General features: G+C 37.2%; 1 protein-coding gene across 2 annotated transcripts in view; it reads right to left on the reverse strand.

The window, feature by feature from the left end:
• Positions 1–3070: 3070 nt before the first annotated feature.
• The window catches only part of LOC124170862 (endosome/lysosome-associated apoptosis and autophagy regulator family member 2-like), a 52512-nt gene continuing 29586 nt past the window's right edge, over positions 3071–25996 (reverse strand). For both annotated transcript variants that reach the window (XM_046549871.1, XM_046549872.1), the window contains exons 6-16: positions 25587–25825; positions 25202–25487; positions 21840–22057; positions 20507–20767; positions 19668–19900; positions 19288–19429; positions 14946–15148; positions 13474–13659; positions 7139–7271; positions 6391–6648; positions 3071–3505 (exon numbers count right to left, since the gene is read on the reverse strand). In XM_046549871.1, coding sequence (XP_046405827.1) covers positions 3461–3505; positions 6391–6648; positions 7139–7271; positions 13474–13659; positions 14946–15148; positions 19288–19429; positions 19668–19900; positions 20507–20767; positions 21840–22057; positions 25202–25487; positions 25587–25825 — 2204 coding nt within the window. In that variant the 3' untranslated portion in view covers positions 3071–3460. The remainder of the gene's footprint in view (positions 3506–6390; positions 6649–7138; positions 7272–13473; positions 13660–14945; positions 15149–19287; positions 19430–19667; positions 19901–20506; positions 20768–21839; positions 22058–25201; positions 25488–25586; positions 25826–25996) is intronic.

A 25996-nucleotide genomic window follows, 5' to 3' on the forward strand; every position in this document is an offset into this window, starting at 1 on the left:
AGACCACGCAAGCTGTTTTTACCATCGTATTGATTCACCATCAACTTACGCCCATACTAAAAATACGATTATCTTTCGTGAATGAACTCGGAAGCCAAATTTTGGTACGGGAGGTTTTTTTAACTGCTCATTTGGGCATTATTTCACTGGGGCGACGGAAAACATTACGCTGGCAAAATTCTAGAAAATCTTCCGTTCGGGAAAGATACATATTCCATAATTTATAATTCCGTATTAACGATTATCTAGTATAATTACAATCAATACCTCTGAAACAACATGGCTCAACATTAAAACTTATTATTCTTTATTGGCATATCTGTGTAATGAGCACACAGTACTCTGGCTCATGTGACTAAAATGGGCGGGCATACCGCAATTTTCTCGTAGAACAGTTCTCTGACAAGAAGTATAAGTGAGGTATTTTACCTCATTGGACTGGAAAAATATGTTTTGTAACCGAGGTCGTGGTATAAGTGAAAAGTTTCATAACCAAGGTTGCAACCTGGAAACCCATGGAAATACCTGGGATCATATGGGGTTATTCACTGGACAAAAAAAATTGGTGTATGAGTGAGGTTCTACTGTATCGTTAAGGTGCTAAAATAGTTTAAATTTATTTAAAAAGCTCTTAGTTTCCATATAAATGTATTTTGTATTTTAAAAAGAATTTAAAATGCTATTTTGTATTTCTAATACCCAAGACAAAGGTATTTTGCATTTAAAATACATTTGGAGCGGTATTTTGAATTTTGTATTTCAAATACTCCTTGGCCTGTATTTTGCCCAGTCCTGGCCTTCATATTCGTCATAGTTGTATATCTGTCATAGAGCTTTCAACTGGGAAAGGTCCTGTGGGACCCTGAGGTCAATATCCTCCACAACCGCAAAGAAAATATTCCAATGCCCACGCAGCATGATGGGAAGATGAGCAGCAAGCCACTCGTGTCCCCTTCTTACGCCCCAAATTCAACAACATCTTGAGTGCGTCTTTCATCATTAACCTAACTAAGATTCCTAATGTTTAGCACTACAATTACAGACTTCAAACATAGCTCTACAATTAAATTTAGCATTCCTTGATTAACCATTTTATTTTGCGTATCATATTTTATGCTGGAGAGTAGAGAAGAGTTCCATGTGAACGGCGGTGGAATTCACAAAAAGCTCCAATGGAAAATTTCCCAGTACAGAGGAATTTTTTATCTTGGTTTATCACTATCCATGGCACCTTGGTGGTATGCATTGCCTTTCAGTAATAATGCCTCTGATGTATGATATTTGTAGAAAAGTGGCTATTAGATCGTGTAAAATCATTTCAGGCCTGATATTGTGGAATATTGCTATATCCATGATAAAAACACAAACGGTAATTCCACACTACATAGGCATTTATGTAGAATTCAGAATGTCTTCCCTAGTTTTTATTAGCATAAATTCCCGAATTCAGAATGTCTTCCCTAAAAATAATTGCAATATTTCATTTTATAACCCATTGACGCTTGACAAGATTTTATTCAACTCTAAGGACAAATATGATTGTATGGACAAAAGTGGAGTGTACAAATTAAAGTGTGAGGACTGTGGTTTTTGTTATGTTGGCCAGACCGGTAGAAGGTTTAAAGACAGAGTGAAGGAACACAGATGAAGTTTTACATAGAATGACGGAAAATCTTGTTTTGCTAATCATTTATGCCTGAATAACCATTTTAGCAATTTTGACAGATATTTTACATTATATTGACAAAGGGCTTAAATTAGATTTTATGGAAGAAATTTGAAATTGCCATTAGCCTGGATGAACTTTGTAATGATGTTTTATTTTGTACTGACTCACCTTTGTTAAAGTTGAGCTTCCCCATGATGTCAAAACCCTGACCTTCACTCACACTCATCTTGTTGTATGCCTTCTGGTTTCGGCCTTCATTTTTTCACCAAAACTCTTCCCCCTCCCACTCCCCTTACTCCAATTCTATATGCCCCCACCTTCTACCTTGGCCTGGGTATAAATACCGAGAGAGTGTTGGTTGGATTACCTTTAAAATGACACAAAGTGTTGAAACCATGGCCGGTCGTTGAGTGTTAAATTTAATAGTGTGGAAATTACCATTTGTGTTTTTATCATGGCTTTTAGATATTCATTAATTTTTTCAAACCTTATTTTTAAGTTGGAGAAGTAAAAATGATCATTGAAGGGGTTAATGGAGATTATATCTAAGCATATCTAACTGGATAACCATCCTAAAGATCGCCATCTAATAAATTCTTCCAGAAATTATGGGGTAGGGGGTGGCGGCCTCCCCCCTTCGTCAGCTACTGTTCCAGCAAACCATTTTGAGAAGACAACAGTTAGAATTACCGCCATTACCATTACCGCCTAAATGGACAAGTCAGTATCGGTAACCTATTGGTGGCCTACTATGAGTGCATTTTTTACTTAGTGTGTTGCTTAGATATCATCTCCATTAACCCCTTCAATGGTCAACCCAAGGGCAAAGGGACCAATATATTCTCCGCCTTTTTGGGCAAGAATAAGGCCCATTGCCCCACTGAGCCCAAGACTAAGCTGAGGAAAATCGCACCTGAGAATCCTGAGGTGAATATAAAAGCCACCCTAAGAATACAGGCATATAAAACTTTAAAAAAATACTGCAATCACCTGACCAAAGGAAGCTTCAATGTGATTACAAATGTACATCTTCTTCTGCTAGGGTCAGCTATTACACAAAGTTGAATATGAGATACTTTAATGGAGATCTTAAATTCCACCATAGAGGTAGATAAAATAAAATATTTTAAATACTAGGCAGAGTAAGTGTATTTCCTGTTTTGATATTTACAAAAATGTAGGTCAGCATTATGAGGAAGAGCAATTTTAATCACATTGAACTGCACTTAGAAATTGATTTTTAATCCTAAGTTCTTTTTCTCTTCGTTATAAATATAATTTCAAGAGCATATAGAATTGACCTCAAAGAAGGTAAATAAACATTCAGAAGACATATTTCCAAGAAACAGGCCAAAGGACGTAGAGGATTTAAAATGATCTGAAGAAATAAAATGCTGAATGTGTAATAAATTACATATCTTAATATGATATGTGGATCATACAAATATATTTCTTTTAACAAGATTCTTCATCACTGAATAACAAAATGTTCACCAAGATGAAAGACAACACTGCTGATTCATTTTTTGATGGGCAGATATATAAAAAAGCTCCAAAAACAAAGTTGCCATTGCCTTCACTTATAATACATACATCAAACATGGGACAACACAATTCTCACAAACCCAATAAAATATGTGGGTAAACAAGAGCCGACACAAATAATACTTTCCCCTGGAACATTTCCTTTAGTACCACTCCACATATACTCAGTTTGCTCAATAACCAACAGGTGCCAATCATTCTCCAACAAAGATCCGACGTGGTCCCTTCAGCACAAATAGTCGAAACTCATTTAGTCAAGTGAATTGTCTCAAATGGATTACCTTTTTCATTCTGAAAGTTAAAAAAGATAAAATATTGTAAGCTCAGCAGTTCAATCATTATCAAAGGTACTACAAGTTATGTACACTAACAAAGAAACTAGACAATAATTTTTGCATTCTCTGAAATTTTACTCAATTTCAAGATCAATCATACCCAAATAATAAGCAAATAGATTGCAAAAACAGTTTAAGGCTAAACCAAAGGAAAAGAAGCAAAAGCAATTCAAACACCAAGCAGCTACAATGCTTCAAAAGAAAAGTAACGATTTTTCCTACATAAATGTACCCAATTTAGATGAGAATTTTTTCAAAGAAAAAGAATTATTTTTATACAAAAGTGACCAATCACAACACCGACAGCATTTTAAAAATGTGGATGCCAGTAACTGATAAACAAGAGAAAGAGGTCCCCTTCTTAGTAAGAGCACATCCATAATGAATGATAAAATCTTAGCAGCTAGAAAACCTTACCAGGTTACATGTAGATAACTCACACATTGCCTGTAGGTAAAATCGATCATTACTAACTCGTAATTGGTGACCTACGCTTGCACTGGTTACATATAAAAGCATGGTATTGTCACCAGAGTAAATATATATCTTACCAAGTCAACCAACCTTTCCCGTTTTATTATTATTCTTGAGTAGCTGATCAATTAAAAATTACTACAGTATTAACATTTTAAATAATTTTACATTCCAAAAATGAATTTCAATACTGGCCGCCACACTCAATTCTTAAGGCACATTCATGTTTACAGTGAAGTTTTCTCGGGTTTCACACCGGGCCAGGTCCTCCATTTCTCTTTCCAACGTTTCGATGGACAACTCGCCCATCGTCTTCAGGGATTCAGGAATCCAATACCAATTCCTCAAAGTCTCGGGGTATATATACATAATTCAGAGGTTGAGGGCGGTTCAGCGTCTCCTGATTGGCTGCCAGTCCCCTCGTATTTTTAGGAGGTGGTCCCATATATGGCTTAAATTATAGCCGCAGTCTCTGATGATGTTCTTGCTGTTTTTTCGAATCGAATTTTACTACGCGGTCCCAGTATCCATGAGATCGACAGAGCAGCTTCGCTTCTTCCCAGTGAATCATATGATTCTCCAGGATGCTGTGCTCAGCCACTGCCGATTTTTCCAGCTGTCCTAATCTTAGGTGTCTGCGATGCTCTTTCAATCTCGTCTCAATAGTGCGGCCTGTCTCTCCTATGTAGGTTTTTCCGCATTCACATGGTATGGCGAACACTCCAGCAATTTTTAGCCCGGTTGGGTCCTTTGCCTTCACAAGTTGATCTCGTAATTTTGGTGGAGGCAAGTGAATGGTGTGGATGTCAAACCTCTTCAGGATTCTAGAGATTTTCCCTGATATGGTGGAAATATATGGGAGATATGCCTTGGTTGTCGCAGTGGACTCTTCCTTTGATGAAGTGTTGTTAGGGGGTAAAGGCCCTTTTTAGGACCAAGTCTATATGACGTCTGCTGAAGCCGTTCTGAGTGAAGGTTTTCTTCAGGTGTCCTATGTTTAGTTGCTTATAGGAGAATATGACCACTAACAAAAGTATTTGTATGTTGAAGGACATTATAGTTTACTGGTGATGCAAAGATAAAGCCATAATTCACTCCAAATTACAGAAGGAAGAGGGAGAGATTCGCTCTCAGGAACTTAGCCTAGGGTAATGGTCAGGTCGGTGGTGGATCGCAAATGCTCTACCACAAACGGTCAGCATTTGAAAATTAGGGAAGAACCTGAAGAACCAGTCTCAGACCAAGGTGGCAGCATTATGGTGGCATAATGATGGTGAATAAACTGCAAATTGCAACTGATTAAAATGCCGCTATAAGCACTATTCATCTGCCTTGCAAGTTCAAAGGGAATAAGAGAGATACTCAAGGCATGAAACCAAGGTCAGACCTAGGTCTTGGAGAAGAGTTGAATGCAATTAGTCTCACCCAGTGTTTCAACCCCACCAATGGCGTAGCCACGGGAGGGGTGGGGGTTTTCTGGGTTAAAACCCCTTACCTTCATTGAGCCTTTAAAAGAGGCCAATGGAGGACCCCCGGATCTCCCTTTACCCTATGGTAAATCTCTGGTAAACCCCCCCCTTTCAAAATCCTGGCTATGCTACTGAACCCTACGGTTGGTTTGGATAGATGAAGATAGAGATCATGCCAGACTAAGCCACAGGTTAGGGAATAACAAACATTCAAGGCAGGGTACGAGGTTTACAAGATTTTTTAGCCAGCTTTTTGTTTTCTAATTCATCCCAATTTGTGATAGCCACATTATGTAGATTTAGTTGACGAATGCAACACCATTCTGACCATCATGGTGATGTTCTTACGTCCTTTGTGAAGCCATGATATCTTTGGCAACTAAAGGGGTGAAATTACAAGATTTTTATCACTTTTATTGTGGCATTATCATGGTAGCATTGGCTACACAGCAGTTAAGCTGTTACATTGACATCATCACTGTAAACAATGCCACACTAGTCATCAACATCATATTTACATTAGTTACATCAACAATGCCACACTAGTCAATATTATAGTTGTTCTTGGCAACAGGATCCTAATTAAAGAGGCTACCAATGGTACCAAAAAATCAGTAAATTTAATACAGCTCCAGTAGACCAAATTATCCAGTTCAATTTATTTAAGGTCCAAATTAGATCCACACATAGTGAGCACTATAGCACTGACTACGCTTTTTCATGCTTGACATCTAATAATTTTGGATGTGATGGATTAATAATTATGTTTCTGAAGTGAAGATCAATAACAGTCAGCTTTCTCTGCTCATAATCACTAAATTCAGAAGGTTGGTCTGACTGTGACAGGGGTGGGATGCATTAGGGTGGTTCTAGTTATAATTAAAAAAAAAAACCTCACCTTCCCTGTCATTGCTTTGATGCGATTCAATATCCCTTGAGATCTTGGCTGGGTGAACTGAATTTCTTCCTCTTCCCCATCATCCAAGGCACAACTTTCAGCAGGTGCCAAGTTGTTCTCAATTTCTGGTCCATCGCGGTTGCTTGAAGACTGTACTAATTTCATGTATTTATACTCCAAACTTTGTGTTTTCTTCCAGAAGTAAACCATCAATGCACACAAAAATATGGCTAAAGCCACAATCACAGAAATTAAGATCTGCAATAAAACAAAGTAAAGAATTACAGATATAAAACTTTGCAGGAAAATCAAATGTAAATTGACTACATAAGGCTTCAATAACTCGGATATGCCCTAAAAAGAAGTTTAAGAGTCACAAAATCCTTTCAAGTATAAGAATGTGTGTCCATTGCTACAGAATCTGCTCAAAATTGGAGAGAATAAATATCTTTGACAGCAAAATTATTATTGAATTATTTTTATTGATAGAATAATTCCTATAAATAACACGTTTGGAGACAAAAGGGGACTTATAACAGCTGTAAGCTCAATTGTGCGTAATTTTATCAATAAAATTGAGTTGAATAGGACTTGTGCCAACATACATATTGAGAGAAATTAACTTCCATTATAAAACAAATCTATCTATAAAGATCAACAATGATTCAAAAAAGAAATTAGAAATATAGTTATCCTCTAAATGCAACTCAGTGTCAGTCTATAAGATGTATTTTACGTCGGTAAGTACCTCCAACTCCAAGGGTATATGAGCAGTGCATGGAAGATTTTCAGATGATGGCATCGAAGGTGGCATTATACAGTGGCTTGGAGTGAGATAGTGAACAGATTGAACTCCATCAATACATTCACCTTTCACCAACCTAAAATTAAAAATATTATTTCATGAATTGAATAAGCATATGCATTCATTACTAATTTTATATATTAATTACTAACAATTTACCCACTGCTCATGACACAAATACTCCTCAAAGAGCACCTAGACCTATCAACTCATTCTTCTTAGCCCCCACTGATGAAAAAGAAATTACGTCATACTTGCAGGAACTTAGGAACAGCCATAGTATAGGGCCTGATGATATCCCTGGGCATATATTAGCAAAATGTTGCTCAGTAATAACTTCACCTCAAAACTATAATACCAATGAATCCTTAAAAATAGGCGTGCTCCCCTCTGCATTAAAAACAGCTAAAGTGATTCCAATACATAAGATAAACTCCACTCAAGATCCAAATAATTAAAGACCCATCATAATTCAGTAGACCCTCGTTATTATGAAGTTCGTGGGACCGAAAAACCGAAGGATCGTAATAACGAAGTTCGTATCAACGTTTCTTTTAGGAACCATCGGAAAAAAATCGTATTTAATAAAAACGATTAAATTACGCGGAAATTTGTTTAAACAGGAAAATTCGTTCCAGTTTCTCAGCAGAAGAATGCGGCACGACGCAATCGAGGATTGATATCCTCCCAAATACAGTAAGTCCGATATACGCACTGGTTGCGTTCCAAGACCTTGTTCCTAAGTTGATAGACCTACAGCACGACCGCTGAGAGTTGTCCGATGACACACATGATGGTCTAGGTCGGGGTAGGGTCAGGGTTACCAGCTAAGTAAGGGAAACGCCTACAAAGGGTTCCACGAAGAAAGGATGCGGAAAGGACGCCGCGCGTGAAGGACCCAGAGGAAGAATCACTAGTTTTGGTGATTCGTAGAAAGGATTTTTTTGATTATCAGCCATATTTCGGAGCGCCTTGTGCAGTTGACAACGTTGAGAGACAAGGCGAGGGTGCGTTTGGAGGACAGCGATTGACTGTAAACCGTGCTGGCGTAGGGTTATCCGCCCCTCCTATTGTGCCGTCATCGGGCTACTGTCGCCGGCCGGACCGTATGAAATTGCATCATGAGAAATACGGTCATCCTACAAAATGCAACACTGCATCACAATCGTGCTCTAGCTCACGATATTACAAACTGATCTAGCTGGGCATGCGACGCAGCCGGAGCCGAAAAAAAATCACTACTCGCGGTACGGATGAACGGGCGAAACGCTGAACAGTTCCTAAATTCACACCGGATTCAATGATACTTTGTTCAGATTGTGCCCAAAGTGAGAGTTCCTCTACGTGAACCCAAACCGCGAAGCGTCGGCCAAATCGAAAGGCGCCAAATTCGAAATTTGAAAATTTTGAATGCTCGTATCTCTGAAATTTCGTAAATCGAATGCGCGTTGGAAGAGGACTTACTGTAGTCCAATTTACGAGCGGTTACGAGTGGGTCACCATGGCTCCACAGGAATGAAACTTATTACATGATGTTGCGTGTACACTGAAGAAAGAGCCATAATTGACGCTCTTAGGCACATTTCTAGAGAAGAACTTACACGCGGCGCGATTATTATAACTCAGCGCAGTGAATATGCACCTAAATGCCGTTGCTTATGCGTGGAACTTCGTAATAAAGTTCATTTTGTAGCCGCCGGGACCGGGACTGAGGTTCGTAATTTCGTAAAAACGAAAATTTCGCGTTAACGTTTCTTTTACTATAGCTAGCATATGCCTTTTTGTCGGGACCAACTATTTGCTTCGTAATAACGAGAACTTCGTAATAACGTTGTTCGTATTAAGGAGAGTCTACTGTAACATCATCCTTCTCAAAAATACTTGAGAAAATAATTTACAACCATGTAACTTCTTACCTGATCAAATATAATATTCTGAGCCCATCACAACATGGCTTCCAAAAGGGTAAATCCACATCCACAGCTCTATTTAACTTACTCCAGTCAATTTATAATTCCATAAACAACAAGGAAATCACAATTGGTCTTTTCTATCACCCTTACAAGGCATTTGACTCATTGTCAGTTGACCATCAGATACTCCAGAAAAAAATTATGGAAATTGGACTGAATGGAGTGGTATCAGAATGGATAATGTCATGCATTTCCAATAGGAAGCAATATGTAGAGTTAATACACCACCCTAAAGATGGTAATCTAAGTACATACAAGTCCCAACCACTAAACATCACCAAGGGTGTCCCACAGCCATTCTTGGCCCTTTGTTATTCCTACTCCACACAAATGACTTGCCAAGTATGATGAATAGTACAGGCAAGTTAGGTACCTATGCAGATGACATTAATCACATACTCAGAGTCCCCTCTCTAAAGCCAATTGAATCGGCAGCAGATCACGCTACAACTGCAATGTACAACTGGACATACCCACTGTGGTCAATCTTCTCCTCTACCACTAAGCCACCTCACTCACTAACTCCAAATGTGATTCATTATGAGCTTTGTCATGCAAGGGAAAGAACCAGTCTTCTAGTGTCACTAAATCAAACTGAATTTAAACACTCAGTGGCATTATTTAGTGTGATATTGCATCGGTATCTCCGATGGTATCGCTATCTCTGATCGAAAAGCTTCAGCATTAATTGTAAGACAATATACTTTGACGGATTGGCCAACTTACGAGAGAAAGTAAATTGACGTTCTGGAGGTGGACTTATTATCTAGCATGAGCTGCACAATTTATGTGGTATTAAACATTGCACATATCCTGCATACATTTCCCTTTAATGATGTTGTTATAAAAATATTATCAACGAAATCAAGCAGAAAGCTTCGGGTGTAAATATCTACGGAGAAAAAATTAGTATGCTGCGATTTGCTGATGACATAGCAGTCATAGCCGAGACAGAGAAGGATTTGAAGAAGACGTTGACAAACAAGGAAAGGACAATGGCCAGATATCAGCTGAAAATCAACAAAAAGAAGACTAAGATATTAGTTTGCAGTAAAAGAGAGGAGGCTAAAACAAACATCAACCTAGGAAAGCATAAGCTTGAAGAGGTGAACGAGTTCTCTTACCTGGGAAGCCGAATTACCAGCGATGGACGGAGCAAGAAAGAAATACACAGTAGAATAGCGCAGGCGAAGAGGGCTTTCTACAAAAAGAAGAATCTTCTTACAGCTGAAAATACCAGCATAGAATAAAGGAAACAATTCATCAGATGCTACATATGGAGTATGTTTCTCTATGGAAGCGAGGCTTGGACGTTGACAGCAGCAGAGAAGTCAAGAGTGGAAGCATTCGAAATGTGGTGCTACCGAAGAATGATGAAGATAAAATGGATTGACCGTGTGAGTAACCATGAAGTGCTAAGGAGAGTAGGAGAAAAGAGAAGCCTCCTAAAAACATTAAGCAGAAGAAGGGACAACTTAGTTGGCCACATTTTGAGGCACGATGGTCTGATGAAGACAATCGTTGAAGGACAAGTGGAAGGGAAAAAGGGCAAGGGACGGCCCCGAATGAGCTATATCGGACAGGTTATAAAGGATGTAAAAGAGAATAAATATGTAGCTATGAAGAGATTAGCGGATAGGAGAGAGAAATGGAGAGCTGCGTCAAACCAATCTTAGGATTGTTGACTAAAGATGATGATAAAAATATTGCAGGAGGTGGGAATGTAGTTCAAATTTCCCTCCAACTTGTGCAATAGAAAATACCGAAACTCAATTTCCTAATTTCCAAACTGCGGCGAAAGTGGCACCCCTTCATTTGTTGCAATACCTTTGAATCTGACTGTACATAACCCATGTTATCTCTTTTGTTATACTGTAGTTTAACCTTTTCCCTACTATACATGTATATAGTACGTGTGCACGTTTCCTGACCCGGGAGACGACGGCCGTATATTTACGTGTGAGATTTTGCTAGCCAGGAGAACGAAAGCCGTATATATACGTTTTCTAGCTCTCCCCCTTTCAAGACAGTCACGGGTTTACGAAGTCTTTGTTTCGGGACCCAACCCTGCGGGGTTTAGGATTTACCCTCGGAATCCGGGAGCAGGTACTCGGACCCCTCGTCCTTCATAACCCCTCTTAGCGGTAAGGGACAGCGGTCATTCAATCGTTTATCCAGTCAGGTTTCGAAATAAATATTTGTTCATTTCTCAAGAAAAATAAACTAAGAATTGAATTACATATTTGTCTTTTGAGCAGCGTTTAAAATTTTTAAACAAAATTCTACAATAAATATTAACTTATATCTCGATTTATGCATAAACATCAACATAGAAATTGTTGCATTAAATGCGTTAATAATTGCCTTAGAACTTCGTTTGAAATTTGGCAATACTCAGATAAAAACGAGGAATTCAATTCAATGTCTGCAATTTATGTGAAAGCAACAATTATCCATTTGCTAAATACATATAAGCAATACATAAGTTGATCGCAAACCAATGCCGCAGGCATGGTCGTAAACCCGGAAAGGAGGGAGCACAACTACTCTCGGAGTCCGAGATAATGCAAAGTCCCTGCGTGGAGGGGTCGAAAAAGGTTCAGCAAGACCCTTCTTAACGAATGCCCTCCAAAAATGCTCCCTGCCACGAGAAAGAAGAGTCTCTTGGGGCTCAGTACAGCAGTCATGCTAAGAAGAAAACTCCGCTGTCTCGAAAGGGCTAATATATGACTTTTTCATATTTTACATGTGAAGTATGTATCGCTATTTATAGTTTCTATGCCTTATGTTTGTAATGCAAACCAATGGGGCCAATAAACATTATTATTATTATTATATGTATATTAATTTTGTAGTATGTCAGCCAGTCGGTCATTCTGTGTCCATTTGGACCCTCTTCCCTCCCTCAAGTTTGGAGACACAGAAATGAGGTTAGGTTTGTTTGGTGTGAATTCTCCATCCTCACATTTTATTGTAGTTAGCAGTTGACTGAGTACAGAAAAATGCAAAAAAGGTGTTTTTCACAGGGGGAGAGACAGCATTGTAATCTGCAACCCATGAGTACTTTCTCGCCTTTTGGGCTGCCTAATCTCCAGGAAACCCATTCCACGCCCTACAGCTCACCACTTGAGTGTGTGCAAAAAGTTACGTCTTTCAGCCTTGCTGGGTCATGCTCCACCAGAGGCTGGGTCCACCTTTCTTGGACATTTCTACCCTGCACCCCCTGCAGTAACTGGTTTTAGGAAAGATTTACAAAGGAGGTGGCCATTCACCCCATTAGGGGTGATGGTCTCACATCAATGTGATTGTAGCTTGCCTGTACAAAGACACATAATGTAAATCACTTTTCTTTCTCAGTCCTTGTGTCGAAGCCGATTTAACAGTAAAATATAGTTCCTACTTGCCTGAAACAGCTCGCTTTTTTGTGTACTTCTGATCATTTTGTAAAACAGAGGCAAGGAGTAATTTTTGCCTAATATACTTTTGTACGAGTCCAAGATCTCATCGCATTCCAAAATTCAAAGCTCCTGGCTGATGCTTTCATCAGGAAAAAGAATTTTTGCAAAGGCAGGGACAAAAAGAAAGAGTATAGATTGCTGCCTCAGTTGGGAAAAATCTTTAAAAAATACCAGCTCACTCTCCTTTTCATTCCAAAAATTTGTCATTTTTGAAGGACATAATACACTGCCAAAAATTTACCCTAAGTTTTTCCCATTGCTCACACTCACTGAAGTATTGCAAAAAATTAAAAAGACAAGGTTCGATTATATAGCTCGCAAGGGAGAGTTTGCATGCAATGCAGGCAGCAGGTCTGCTAGTTTAGCTAATCACTTGTGGGGGAGGCAAAGAATAACAGGCAAGTTGCTGCTAAATAGGCCTCAACATTTACAAGTAGGTAATACTTAAGTTTGGAAAAGATCTCTTCACATGAATCTGTATCTGAATGTTACAGGTCCACCAATTCCTAAAGTTCTCCATAGACAATTTGTAAGAAATTCCAAAGGAAAGGGTTGATATAAACAATTTTTTTCTGTGAGTACATAGTCTGTAATACACTGTGAGAGTCTATGATAAAAATTTGTAATCAATGAACAGTCGTACTCTGTGATATTTAAGAGACCTACTGGGAGCTTGGTCATATCACTGATCATCACTTATTGATCAAGATCTTGAACAATACAACTTTTTCAACCAATTTGTTTCATCCAAACTATCGCAAACAGCTCCAAATACAATCACCAATATTTATCAAACAAAAATAATTCAAAGCATCAATGCCACAAGGAAAAAAACATTTGCACTCACTTGTAGTCTTGCTCAGCACAAAGAGGGCAGGCTGAATCACTTTCCCACAAGAAATTAAAATTGCAGCCATCACAAGTACCATCAGGACATTTTGTAGGGAGTGAAATTGTGCCATTTCCAACCTTGGTTGGATTGCAATGCAAGGTGATGATGGTCGTCCTTCCTTGAGGACATGACCGTGTTGCTCTGGAGAGACATCAAAAGAATTATTCACAATTTTTTTAAAGCCAAAATAATATTTTACAAGAAACCTTTTTATACTGTTTCAAAAGAAAGTTTAGCAGAAGTTAGGTTTGTATTATATGTTCTTACTCCCTACAAAAAGACAGAGCAGACAGATGGACTTCATCACCATTAAAATCTAATGCAACTTATCTAGTTAAAAAATATGGATTCACTCAACAAATTAAAGGGTCATGCATACCATATTTGAGTTGGCTTTTAAAATTACCTATATTTCACTAAGATATAAAGATGATTTACAGCATCAACTGACTATGATGAGATTATCATTTAAGACAGTACACCATATAATTAATCTGTTTCACTTCTTAGTGCATTTGGACTAAAGGACTATATATGTATATAAAAAAATTGAGATACAAGAATAAATGAAAATATGCATATCATGTGGCACAAAAGATCAAAATAAACCAGCATATTTCAAGCTCCTTATTCCAGATAATCTACATTCTAAACCTCAAGCTCAGTCTTGCTTTGTTATCAGTCCTCAGAAGTTCTCTTTGTTTGTAGCCCCTGTGACAGCTATTCTGCCAATCCACTGTCAAAAATAACTTCATTTAAATTAAAATGCTTTGAGATCTTACCCAAAACTTTCAACACACTATTTCACATCATGGTTCCCAGCAACAACGTACCGCAGAGGTTGTTGAAGGTTGCCAGGGTTATCCTTATTAAAGGTAGGCAATTCAGCAACTCATTACAGATCCCTAGTTCCTTTGTCAAATGATTAGTTGGTTAACACCTGAAGTGATTTGCCAAGTAGAGCATATGGAGGCTGACTGCTATCCAAAGGCAAGGATAGGTAAAAGTATGCAAGGAATGAGAAAATCACTTGGAAAAACAGGAATCCAGCTAAATTTGCAATAAAAGGTGCAATGATTCAATGACTGCTAAAAGCAAAGGCTTGTACAATAATACTTATTAGTATTATACCCATGGGTAAATAAAAATGCAATGAACATAACATGAAATATTTTTTGTTAAAATATAAATGAATAGAAACATTAGTTAACTCATGTTGCTTATCTGCCCTTATTTTAAGGCTGAGCCATTATTAAACACTGTAAGAGGTATGAAAAAAACTAATTTTAAAGTTTATGATGTAAGTGGATATAAGTACATAATTAACATGCAACAAGAAAATGATGTTCAGTCTTATTCTTTAATTATTGTGCTATTACACAATCAAAGCATGCTTAAACCCACATAATGGCAGAATAATAACTTACAAAGGTGTTGAGTAGTAAAAATGTAGGTCATTAGGAAAATCTGGGTTAATGAACTCCTCAATCACTTCCATATTCATAAAATTATGGTCTCTTGATATGCTAATTAATTCATCACCTAGAGTTACAGATTGTGTTGAAAGAATAAGTCCCTCTTCAGCCCAAGGACTAGGAACAATAGTTGTGCGGCAAATGAAGGATTTGACCTATTAATAAACATTTACAAAAATTTTATTCATCTAAATTTCAGCTCTTACACTAGAATCTATTATTCTTCAACAGATTGAGTACTCACTAGAAGTAAATATATTTTCATAGATAACCTTTAGGGTACCCAGATAGCACAGATTTTGCCTTATCTCTAAATACGAGGATATTATACATATATGCCGTGATGCCGCTATCTGGATGCAGAGATCAAGTATGAAGAATCCACGCCGCATTTGGGGATAAATCGGAGATGAATGTCCGCATAGCTGGAGATACACCTATCCTTACGCCATAATTGCCGGTAGGTGGCGGCCGTTTCTCGTACAATCGCTGCGCCACCACATGAGATTAATGAGAATTACGTGAAAATAATGTAAATACATAAATTGGCTTTCGATGAGGAAAGATTCAATGCATTATATTTAATGCATTAAACTATTACTGCATAGATGTATTGTTTTAACTCACAAACACCTCTATACACAACAACACAAATGTAAAAACGAAGCCAGTAATTGCGTTAACGGCAATGGAGGACGTCAGCGCCGCTATGCGGCCAATTTTGGCAATATGGTACTGTGACAACCCCTCCCCAAATTCTTGAAATTATAGGAAAAAAGGGATAATAAACGTGGAAGATAAGCTTATCCCCACAATATCTGATTTCTCCAAGGATAAGTTCAAATCTGTGCTATCTGGGTAGGAGAACCAAAATATGGACATGTAACAAAAAATGTGATCGAACAATATTTCATTGTATACAAGAATTGTATGAGCCCTAAACAGATGAGATTTTCCTGAAAACTAAATATGTACCAAGAAACACTATTCATAGCATAAGGTTAGAAAAAGTGGGTAAATGGTTTTATAAAAAAATCAGAAAAATTTCTTCAGGAGGAGGAACCCAAAAAACATGTAAATACCATGTCATGAGTTTAAGTTCAATCCATTTGAGTTTTCTATCAAGAGCCCCCAAAATGTGATTTCTTGTCATAAATTTGCGATAAATGGCAGGCGAACTTAAAAAATAAATTGTATGTTAATGATAAAGATAACTTCTGCTGCTCAATATATTCACATGTAATTTGGGCTATTTTTGTGTGCATATTTTCTCATATGCATACCTATATCGACAAGGAGTATGTATACTAATGTTTTAATTAAAAAAAATCTATCACTTTCATGGGAATAAGTCCGAAGACATGAAATTCAAATGCCAACAAACAAAGTTGGAAGGACAAAACCTAGGACAGCACATATCAGTACAGTTGAGCACCCCAAATCCAGTAATCTTGTAATTTTTCCAATACCTCCTTCATGAGAAATATAATTTTTTGTAGAGCAATTACATTCATCTTCACCTTCAAATGTTTCCCAATTTTAACAAGAATTTTCCCTGGTGCATCCGTAAGCGATAGGACACACAGTTACTCTTATAAAACTTTATTGCAAATTCAGAAACTACTACATGAGCTGCTGATGCGATGCAGAGGATGACTCAACTTCCCCTGTGGAACTTGGCCCCACTGTGTAGGACATGAGCTTGGAGTGCCACGTAGTGCATGGAAGACTGATATGAGAGCCGAAAGATTTTTAAAATATGACCTCATTATTACTTATTGTAAAAAATGATCGCATAACTGTGAGAATGTGCTGTACAACAAAGATCTCTAAAAAAAATTGAAGACTCAGCTATGCATGGCATATTACGTTGATACCTCACTGCTGAAACGAGTGCGTCACATCACAGAGATGGGCAGTAGAATATGGAGCCGTAAAAATGTGGAGTCTTTGCTTTTTCATGGTCTGAGTAAAGAAACTACAGTAAAACCTCTTTTCATCATAATGGAATGGACCAAAATTTGGGCAATTTGATGTATGGAGGTTCACTATAGAGAGGTTTTAGTGATAGGCACCATTTTTTCATAGCCTTTGGAAATGAAAGGCACTACTGCCTTTTAAACCATTATATTTATGTGTTTAAACACACATGCATGCATCAGTGAACATATATTTATTATTTAATAATTACAGAAAGCAAACACTATCGCATGATTTTTACCATGATTTGAGAGAAAATGATGTGATCTCTCTCAATTCAACAGTCACTTAAAATGATTGGGATAGTTGGATACCTTTTTTCTTATTTACTGTTAGGTATGCTCTCATATTGAACAAAATGGCTACAACTAATGATTAACGTGAAAATTACAGCATAATAAGGTATATAAGAAAAAATAGTGAAACATTTATTGCTGAAAATGTCATTCCATGTACGTAATCACGGCTGCATCAATGGTCTCTTGTTGTCTTGGTACGATTTGCGGAGGTAGTTAGGCTGTCTCGGGGGTATCTCCTTGGTATGATAAGTGGAGGTTTTACGATATAAAGAGGTTCACTACAAAGAGGTTTGCCTATAAATTTACATGTAAATCTGACGGGACCGTAGGGGTGGTATGATGTATGGAGGTTTATGATGTAAAGAGGTTCACTACAAAGAGGTTTGCCTATAAATTTACATGTAAATCTGATGGGACCGTAGGGGTGGTATGATGTATGGAGGTTTATGATGTAAAGAGGTTCACTACAAAGAGGTTTTACTGTAGTTTTGCATCAGCAATAATATTCCTCCATCAGTCGCCCCTGATTTATTGATGGATATTCGCAATGGTGGAGGCACCCAACTGGCAGAGAGTGTAGACAGCATAGATAGCAGAGAGCTTATTCAATTATATTAAACACAGCACATATGAATCACAAGATACTTTAAATGCATTGAAAATATTTTATTTACTATTTTTTTTACTAATAACATTTAATATTTGCTATTCTGCGATATATTTATTTACACATACTATGTCCTTTATTTACACTCTGCCGTTTTGCAATAAATACCACCTAATGGTTGAAAATGACTGTTTGTGAGTTTAAAAAAATTACTTTCTTATTTATTACAATTATTTGCAGATCAAGCATTTTTATTTAAATTTTGGCCCATTTTGTTATAACTTATTGAATTTCCTTGTAAAAACATTGCAGACACCCTAATTACAAAAGTTACTACCACAGAACCCAAAATTTGGAAAAATCCCAAATTTGACATTACCCAAGTCTAGATAGTGTCCTATTTGGGGTACTCAACTATATATACAAATGACAGGATTCTGGGAAAGTCTTGAAAATTTGACAACTTCCCCCATTTTCCTTCTGACATGTTCACCTAAGCCAATTAGTAGCTCAACTTAATTTTTCCATTTTCATGGGTCATTTGATGTGATACACCAAGAATGCTTGCAATCCTTAAAATCTATTTTTCTAACAAATACAGAAACTCATGATAAAAATGGATACAAACTTACAGCAATAAACTTCACTGTAAGAGAGGATGATTTAATTTTTCCATAATGAGAAAATATGGTGCATACAACCTAATTTATCACCCCCAAAAAAATTTCATACAGTCTCCAAGGCAGCCTTCTTTTAAGTGTGGCACTTAAAATTAGTGATAAGCTATATACATTTGAATAATGAAAATCATAAAAATAAGTTCACAACAATGAATCTCATGTTTACATCAATTAGGGGATTCTGCAATTATTACAGAATAAGGCAAAGAATTCCTCTGGATTTCATTTTGCCTCCCAAGATGAGATTGCTAACCCTTAACACGTTGCGTACTGGGGTATTTAAATTCCTAGGAATTCTGGGTGGAGGTGTTGAGATTTGAAATATGTGCCTATTAGGGCGTAATGCCTTTGGTTTAAACATGGTTAAAAATCTAATGTTTAGAATATAACTTTACCTAATCAAACCTTATGATGCATCAATTCATTATGAATAACGAACAACAACTGAAAACTAATGAATACGTATTGTATGCTTTAAATTTGTTTAGGTTGACGCGCCTAAATGACGAGAATCTTCGTCATCCGTTCGGAACGTTCGGGAAAAAAAATGATGAGAATTCTAGCCATCCGTACTCAACGTGTTAAGACAATTCGACATCTGCACATGAAACTACTGGTTTAGATTACTACATAACCACTACACCTACGCAAATTTCACCATACGAGTCTTAAAAGTAGAAAAATATATAAATATGCACATTGCGGATTCAGTGAAATGAAAAACCTACCTGGGAGACTTGTCCTTCTGCTTGGTAAGACACATTGTTGCTACACTGGGCAGCCGATAGTCCACATAAGCTTATGTTAAACAAATGAAAATACTGAGCCCCAGAGGCTGTAAACAAACGGCTGCCTTTCACAAGGTATGGGCTGAAAAATTAATGATAAGAAATGTTGTGATTTACATCAAAAAGAAGCCATGCATTCTTATATTCTAAAAATATTATCAGAGCATATCAAAACCTATGATAACAAATGTAGCACCTTTTTTTCAAAGACTCTCTCAACAAAAAACTATTTCTTAGAAATGGACACAAAATACTTATTGCTGTAGTGCATATGCTTATTACGACATATATACTAATATAATATTGCATGATGTTCTTACCTAGCAAGTGACCTAAAGTCATATTTCATGTTGTTCACATTGAAAATACATTTGGTTGTGCATGTCACTCCATCAATACTTTGTAAGCCAGGGCCACAAGGCTGGCAGGACTCAATTCCATATGCAAGAGGGTCTGATACAGTGGTATCAGGAGGGCATGGAACACATTCTGTAGTGTTTGGGTCAATGTATTCACCAAGTGGGCATGGAATACATCCTCTTTCATTAATATCCTTTCAGCAGCATAAAAAAAGAAGAAATTTCAATAAATACCCTTAAAAATGGAAAATGATTGAAAAACATTCTGTCCCCTCAACTGCATCACAGTTAATTAATTCTTTCCCAACGAATCAATAGTAACTATGATATTGAAATAAATTTTTCTGAAAGAAGATCGTACATCTGCAATGCTTTTCTTCATAAATAAAAATCAAAGCAAGTCATGTCATGGCATCAAAGCCCAAGATTTAATCCTGCATTGTACGAAAAAAGGTCATCCCCACGTTCAACCAATGAATGAGTGTCCAGGCTGCATTGCTAAGATGCCAAATGATGCGCATTCATGCCACTGAATGAGTGCATTTCATAAGGCATAAAAATACACCCATTTTTTAGGATTGCACAACAAAAATGTTCCAAGTGGTACCAGTCACAGCCAGCCTAGATGAGGCCAGGCTGATGCCAATTTAAATTAGAATAAAGTCCAACTGACAGCATCAGTGGTGGAACATTTTGGATGTCGACCTGACTTGAACTGTCATGAAAAATTTCCTGACCTGATGGGTACACTTGCAAGACAGTGTTACAGGACAACACATTCACCTTTAAAATGTTATTACCTGATGGCAAGGCAGGCAGGTAGCAGCTCCTCCATCAATTGTGTTGGTGATGTTTATGGAGAAAATTTTCACGATATCATCATCGAACTTGGTATCTGAGTCCATGGCATTTCTATCATAATAGCCTTGATCATATTGCAAGTTTTGAAAAACCCAACTGAAAGTGTAAGAGTCATTTTGTAGGATAGCATGACTGAACTCTTGTTTATACTGCGAATCCATCCAACTTTGAACTGATGTCACTCCCTTAGTCTCTGAACCCTAAGTAAAGATAAAAATAGTAGCATCAATCAAGAGTCACTGCACGTTTATGGCAAAAAATTAACAGCAGTCCTTCAAGATTTTTTTCCAATATTAATGAATCTCAGGAATACAGAAATTCAAACTGCTACTCATTGAAAATGTTATATTAAAAAGCATGGCTTAGGGATGAAAAAAATCTTTCATGCAAGGACGTTACGTTAAGCTGGTGATGGTGGTTGGGATCCAATTAAAGATCAGAAACCAAACATTGGAATTCTAACATAATTTTAAAACTTCTATCAATAAAAGATAACACAATACATCTCCAAGAAATAATTTATAGCCAAAATCTGAAATTCATCACTTTACCTCATTAATTACCAGAACATGCTTATAGCTTTTTGGAGGAACTGAGCACAGAAATGGAAAAGCATGTTAAAAAACTGTTTTCAAAGAGAGAAATAATAATATTAAAGGTCAAAGTATACCTTCAAATTTTTGCTGATTTAACAAATAATTAAATTGCTTCTATCTTCTCATTGAGTATCTTAGCAAAAGTCATTATGAGGTGATTAAAAATATGAATGAACGACAGAATATGCTGTTTGTTGTAAAAAAAAAGTATCTTTCATTAGATAAATAGAATAGTCATTCAAGTCAAGAATAGGTCTTGCTTTCCTCCTGTATTAACTTGTATTCTTTCTTGAATGTGTAAACGAATGTGAGCCTATCCTCAAAGATAATAATCATTCCAGAGGATATCGTAGGTCGAACCCATTGTAAAGAGGTAAAAAGGGGGTCAACTGCATTATGAATTCTCTCACTTTTTACACTATCTTATGTGGGCCCAGAACAGTGCAAAAGGGGGTTACACCATAGCCAAAGTAACCCCACCCAGTTGACCTCACCCTATGATTCTTAAGTACTACTAATTGAAAATAAAAAGATGTTTACAAATACTGAAGCTAGAATTTTTCTGTAAATAATTACCACTAAGTTATTAAAATATTTAGAAACTGAAGTCAAAGTAATTGAGAATGATAGAATGTGAGAAAGAGAGCTGCACCAATCAAACTCAAAAATGGAATACCTGCATGAATACAAATTCACATTTCCCTTTGCAGTCCATTTCAAATGTGAAAGATATCCTTCCAGCCTCCAGACGGTGTCCAGCACTGATTCCTCCTTTATTCCTAAATCCAGGCACAGTCAAAGAGAGTAAAAGATAGGCTCCATCAGTATGTCTACGGCCAGAATGTATGTATGAGCCAGCGGGCTGCCAACCAACTGCAGTACCACATGATGATCCTGATAAATATGGACGAAAGAGTAAATTGGATATTTTAGGAATATTATTTGTACAAGAATAGGACAACAGAAATTTTAATATTTTTTGGTTGAAACTTTTCGCACTGCACCTGCTATCTTAGCGCTAACAACAGGGCTTTTTGGACAATGTTTGAGCCAGTGAAAATGTGTTATGTATTAATCCTTTTCCTGCCAGCCCATTTCGGGTGGGATGTGCGAAGACTGCCAAGGCTATTTTCCGTAATTTGCAAGATTTCAGATTTTAAATTATTTCAGCTACTTAATTTTATTATTTACGGTGAAACCATCTTAGTAAGCAGCAGAGATAAAGCCCACATGTATGTATATATGAGATGGCAGCGGTTCAAAAGGCCACAAATCACAAAATAAAAAAAGTCAAATAAGTTGGGACGATAAATCGACCTGAGGCAGTTTTCATACAACCAGCAAGGGCTGATATATAAGCCCGGAGGCATTAAAAGGGTAGTTAATGTAGCTAGCTAGCAAAATGTTAAAATAATATTTGATGGATTCTGACAGTAATAAGAAATACCGTATATGTCTGAATATAGTCCCCCCTTTTTTTTTCAAAAATGCCCATGGTAAAAGTTAATGGGGGACTATATTCAAACACATTTTTTTAAAACTTTTCCCGAAACTGAAGCCTCAAAATTAGGGGGGGGCCTATATTCAGCGGGGGACTATATTCGGAGAAATACGGTATGTATGCTGAGCACGACAGTACCATAATCTATTCAATAAACTTGTAGGTTGAGATGAATGGCTACATAATCGGCTGCAGAACCCGTGAATACTGTGGCCAAGTAGAGCTCTTCTATATGGGGCCTGCCCAATAGGGCGGATCGGAAAAATTGATTTTTTTCAAATCCATATGGCCCAATGAAAAAAAGTTGTGGGACTGATCAAAAATAAGACCTAAAAAATTTGAGACCTCTAGGTGAACCCCCGTTCCTCGCTCAATTGCAATTTCGGGGGAAGGGTCAAAATTCAAAAAATTTAATATTTTATGGTCATTCCCTATAGCTATAGATTTTGCTGTGCCACCGCCCTTTCAGAATAATAATTTCGTGCATTTTGACGTATCTGCCACCGCTTAGCCACAAAATGCCAAATATGAGTCCACGTGCCGTTAAGTTGTGAAGGCTTGTCAACTGGTTGAGAACCCTACCGGAAGAGCTGAAAGCAGTCACCTATATATCCAGTTATTCAAAGGAACAGATTTTTGGCCACCCTGACAATGCACTACTTGCTATACAATAGCTGATGAGTGCGAGGAGGTGAGGGATAGATCGAAAAAAATATTAAATGCATGCAAGAACATGCATTTGGCGACCAATCCGAGATTTTTTTAAAAGCTGGATTTTAATATTGATGTAAAGGACTACCCACTGATGATATATCGGGGAGAGACCACAGTACCTTCAGTTACATCTGACCTTAGCGCTATGGAAACGTTCAAATTTGAAGTTAAATATTCCTTTAATTATACATGCAGTCGAGAGATTCGTGAAAGAGATCACCCAAACTATGTTGACAGCAGCAAAAGACAAGAAACGACGCTGACATACAAGATATAGACTGGAAAACAGATAATTGAGTAATTCTTTCCTGATTGTTCCTTCATAGACGATGCTGAAACATCAAATATTAGTCAGACTAACGAAGATAGATGCAGTCGGTGTGAATTTTGGTTCATTTGTGCATGGGAGAGGAGAGTGGGGAGGGGACACGAGGGGCCTTCCCCCAAAATCCATTTAGTCACAGCTGTCGGACAGTACCGGAATAGAAGCGCATATCCTAAGTTTGCACACCTTTTTAGCCTCTCCATAGACCATAGGCTTCTTGCCTCCATTCTCGGATCTAAAAATATTTCATCACTTCTCTAAAAGTTGGTACCATTGATTTGTTTAATGAAAAGGTGTCAAATAAGGGACAAGTTGTCTCATTACGCATCCTTTTTTACCTTCTACCATCTTCCAATTTATATTATCAAAGATGTATGTACGCCCTCCTAGCAGCGCATGCGGGATGAATTTTGCTGTATTCGAGGTGTGGGAGGGGGATGGGAGCAGCCTGCAGCTCTTGTATCGGCAAAGCTGTATGGGTGTTGGAATATTATCTTTGCAGGCGAGGACTTATATTTTGGATTTTGAGGCGAAACGGTGACAGATAAGTCAAAATGCATGAAATTACTGTTCTGAAAGGGCAGTGGCACGGAAAAATCTATAGGGAATGACCATAAAATATTTAATTTTTTGAATTTTAATCCTCGTTCCTAAATTGCATTTGAGCGAGGGTCAGGGGTACACCTAGAGGTCTCAAATTTTTCAGGCCTTATTGATCGGTCCCACAACTTTTTTTCATTGGGCCAGATGAATTTGAAAAAAAAAGGATTTTTCCGATCCGCCCTACTGCCCAAGTGTCATTCAAGCATTGTGAAAAAAGTATTTAGTGAGCTGCATGATGCCATTAATTTGCAACAGTGGGGAAATAATTATCATGACACAATGCATATACATTTTGTAATCAATTTCTTTTATAGTTACATATACAATTCATTAGTTATTTCAAAACATAGAGGCCACATCTTGAGAAACTACTTTTTAAGGAACCCTCAAAAAAGGTCTAAACAGTGAGAAAGTGTGAAATGTGGAAATAGTAAAATTATCAACTTTAACCACTTAACACACACAAAGAAAATGAATGAATGGTACTTGCTGTGGATATGATGCACACTTTTATGATGAAAAAAATGATGTTTCCAACTAACAATACATAATTTTTAAAAACTTTTGAAAACAGGATGTCAGTTGAAAAAAAATTCCTCATCTGCAATTTAGGAAAAATGAATGCAAGGCATGGAACTAGGAGTGGGATAATTTTGGTTATTGGGTCTAAAACAGAGCAAACTCTCGAAAATGAGAATGAGTCAGTAAGATTAAAGGGATACATATGAATGTAATAAGGTTTAGAATAATAGAAAAATTAACCATTTCTAAAAAATATAGTGTAAAAAGCTGGGAAATATTAAATCCAAGATTGAAAAATAAAGCCTATTTTATTGATTAAAAAAATCATATTATTGACTTTTGAAAGATATTTTTAAAAAGTAATTATAATTACCATCAGGCTCAATGCATGCTGTGCTCATAATACTCGGCATTTCTGACCATCTCTCAAACTGATAGCCATAATTTGGAGTGGTGTTAGGTGGACACTTCAAGCAACCCGCTTTTCCATCTGAGTAGTGGTTGAGAGGGCAAAATTTACACGTAGAGCCATTTTTATACTCCATCCCTGGATTACATGGTGGGCAAGCATGCTTTTCACTTGCCGGGGGAAGGTGAGCTGATTCTGGATCATCATCTCGACATATCTTGGGCTGAATCCATTTGTATAATTTTTGAGTCTGTTAAAAGCAACCAAAAACAAATCTTTTAGTTTAACCCTGAAAAACTATTCTCACCATATACTATAAAGAACACAACATTCATGAGTTTTTATTTACCTGATTATTCACATCGCATGGTGTGCGGGCCTCATAATAGTCCTTGATGGTACAAAGAGGCCTTCTCAAGCATTTTGAAGATCCTTTGGGCGAATACTCCCGTTGGCTATCACATGGTGAGCATGAGCTAGCCTCCTTCGATGAATAATGATTCTTTGGACACTCTGTGCAAATTCGTGATCCAGCTAAACTGAATGTCCCTGGTCTACAAGGAGTGCAGGAGGAAGCAAAGGCAACACCTAGAATAAAATGTATGTATTAATAGGATTGGGTTCTCAATAGAGGCAAAATCAATTACAACAATTACTTTTCATTTTGTCACCAAGTTAATGAAATCCATTCTTGAAGTAGAGCACCATGTATTCAACCAAAATACACAATTACAGGTACAATTCACTTTACATTATAGA

This window comes from Ischnura elegans, chromosome X, assembly GCF_921293095.1.
Source record: "Ischnura elegans chromosome X, ioIscEleg1.1, whole genome shotgun sequence".
NCBI lineage: Eukaryota > Metazoa > Arthropoda > Insecta > Odonata > Coenagrionidae > Ischnura > Ischnura elegans.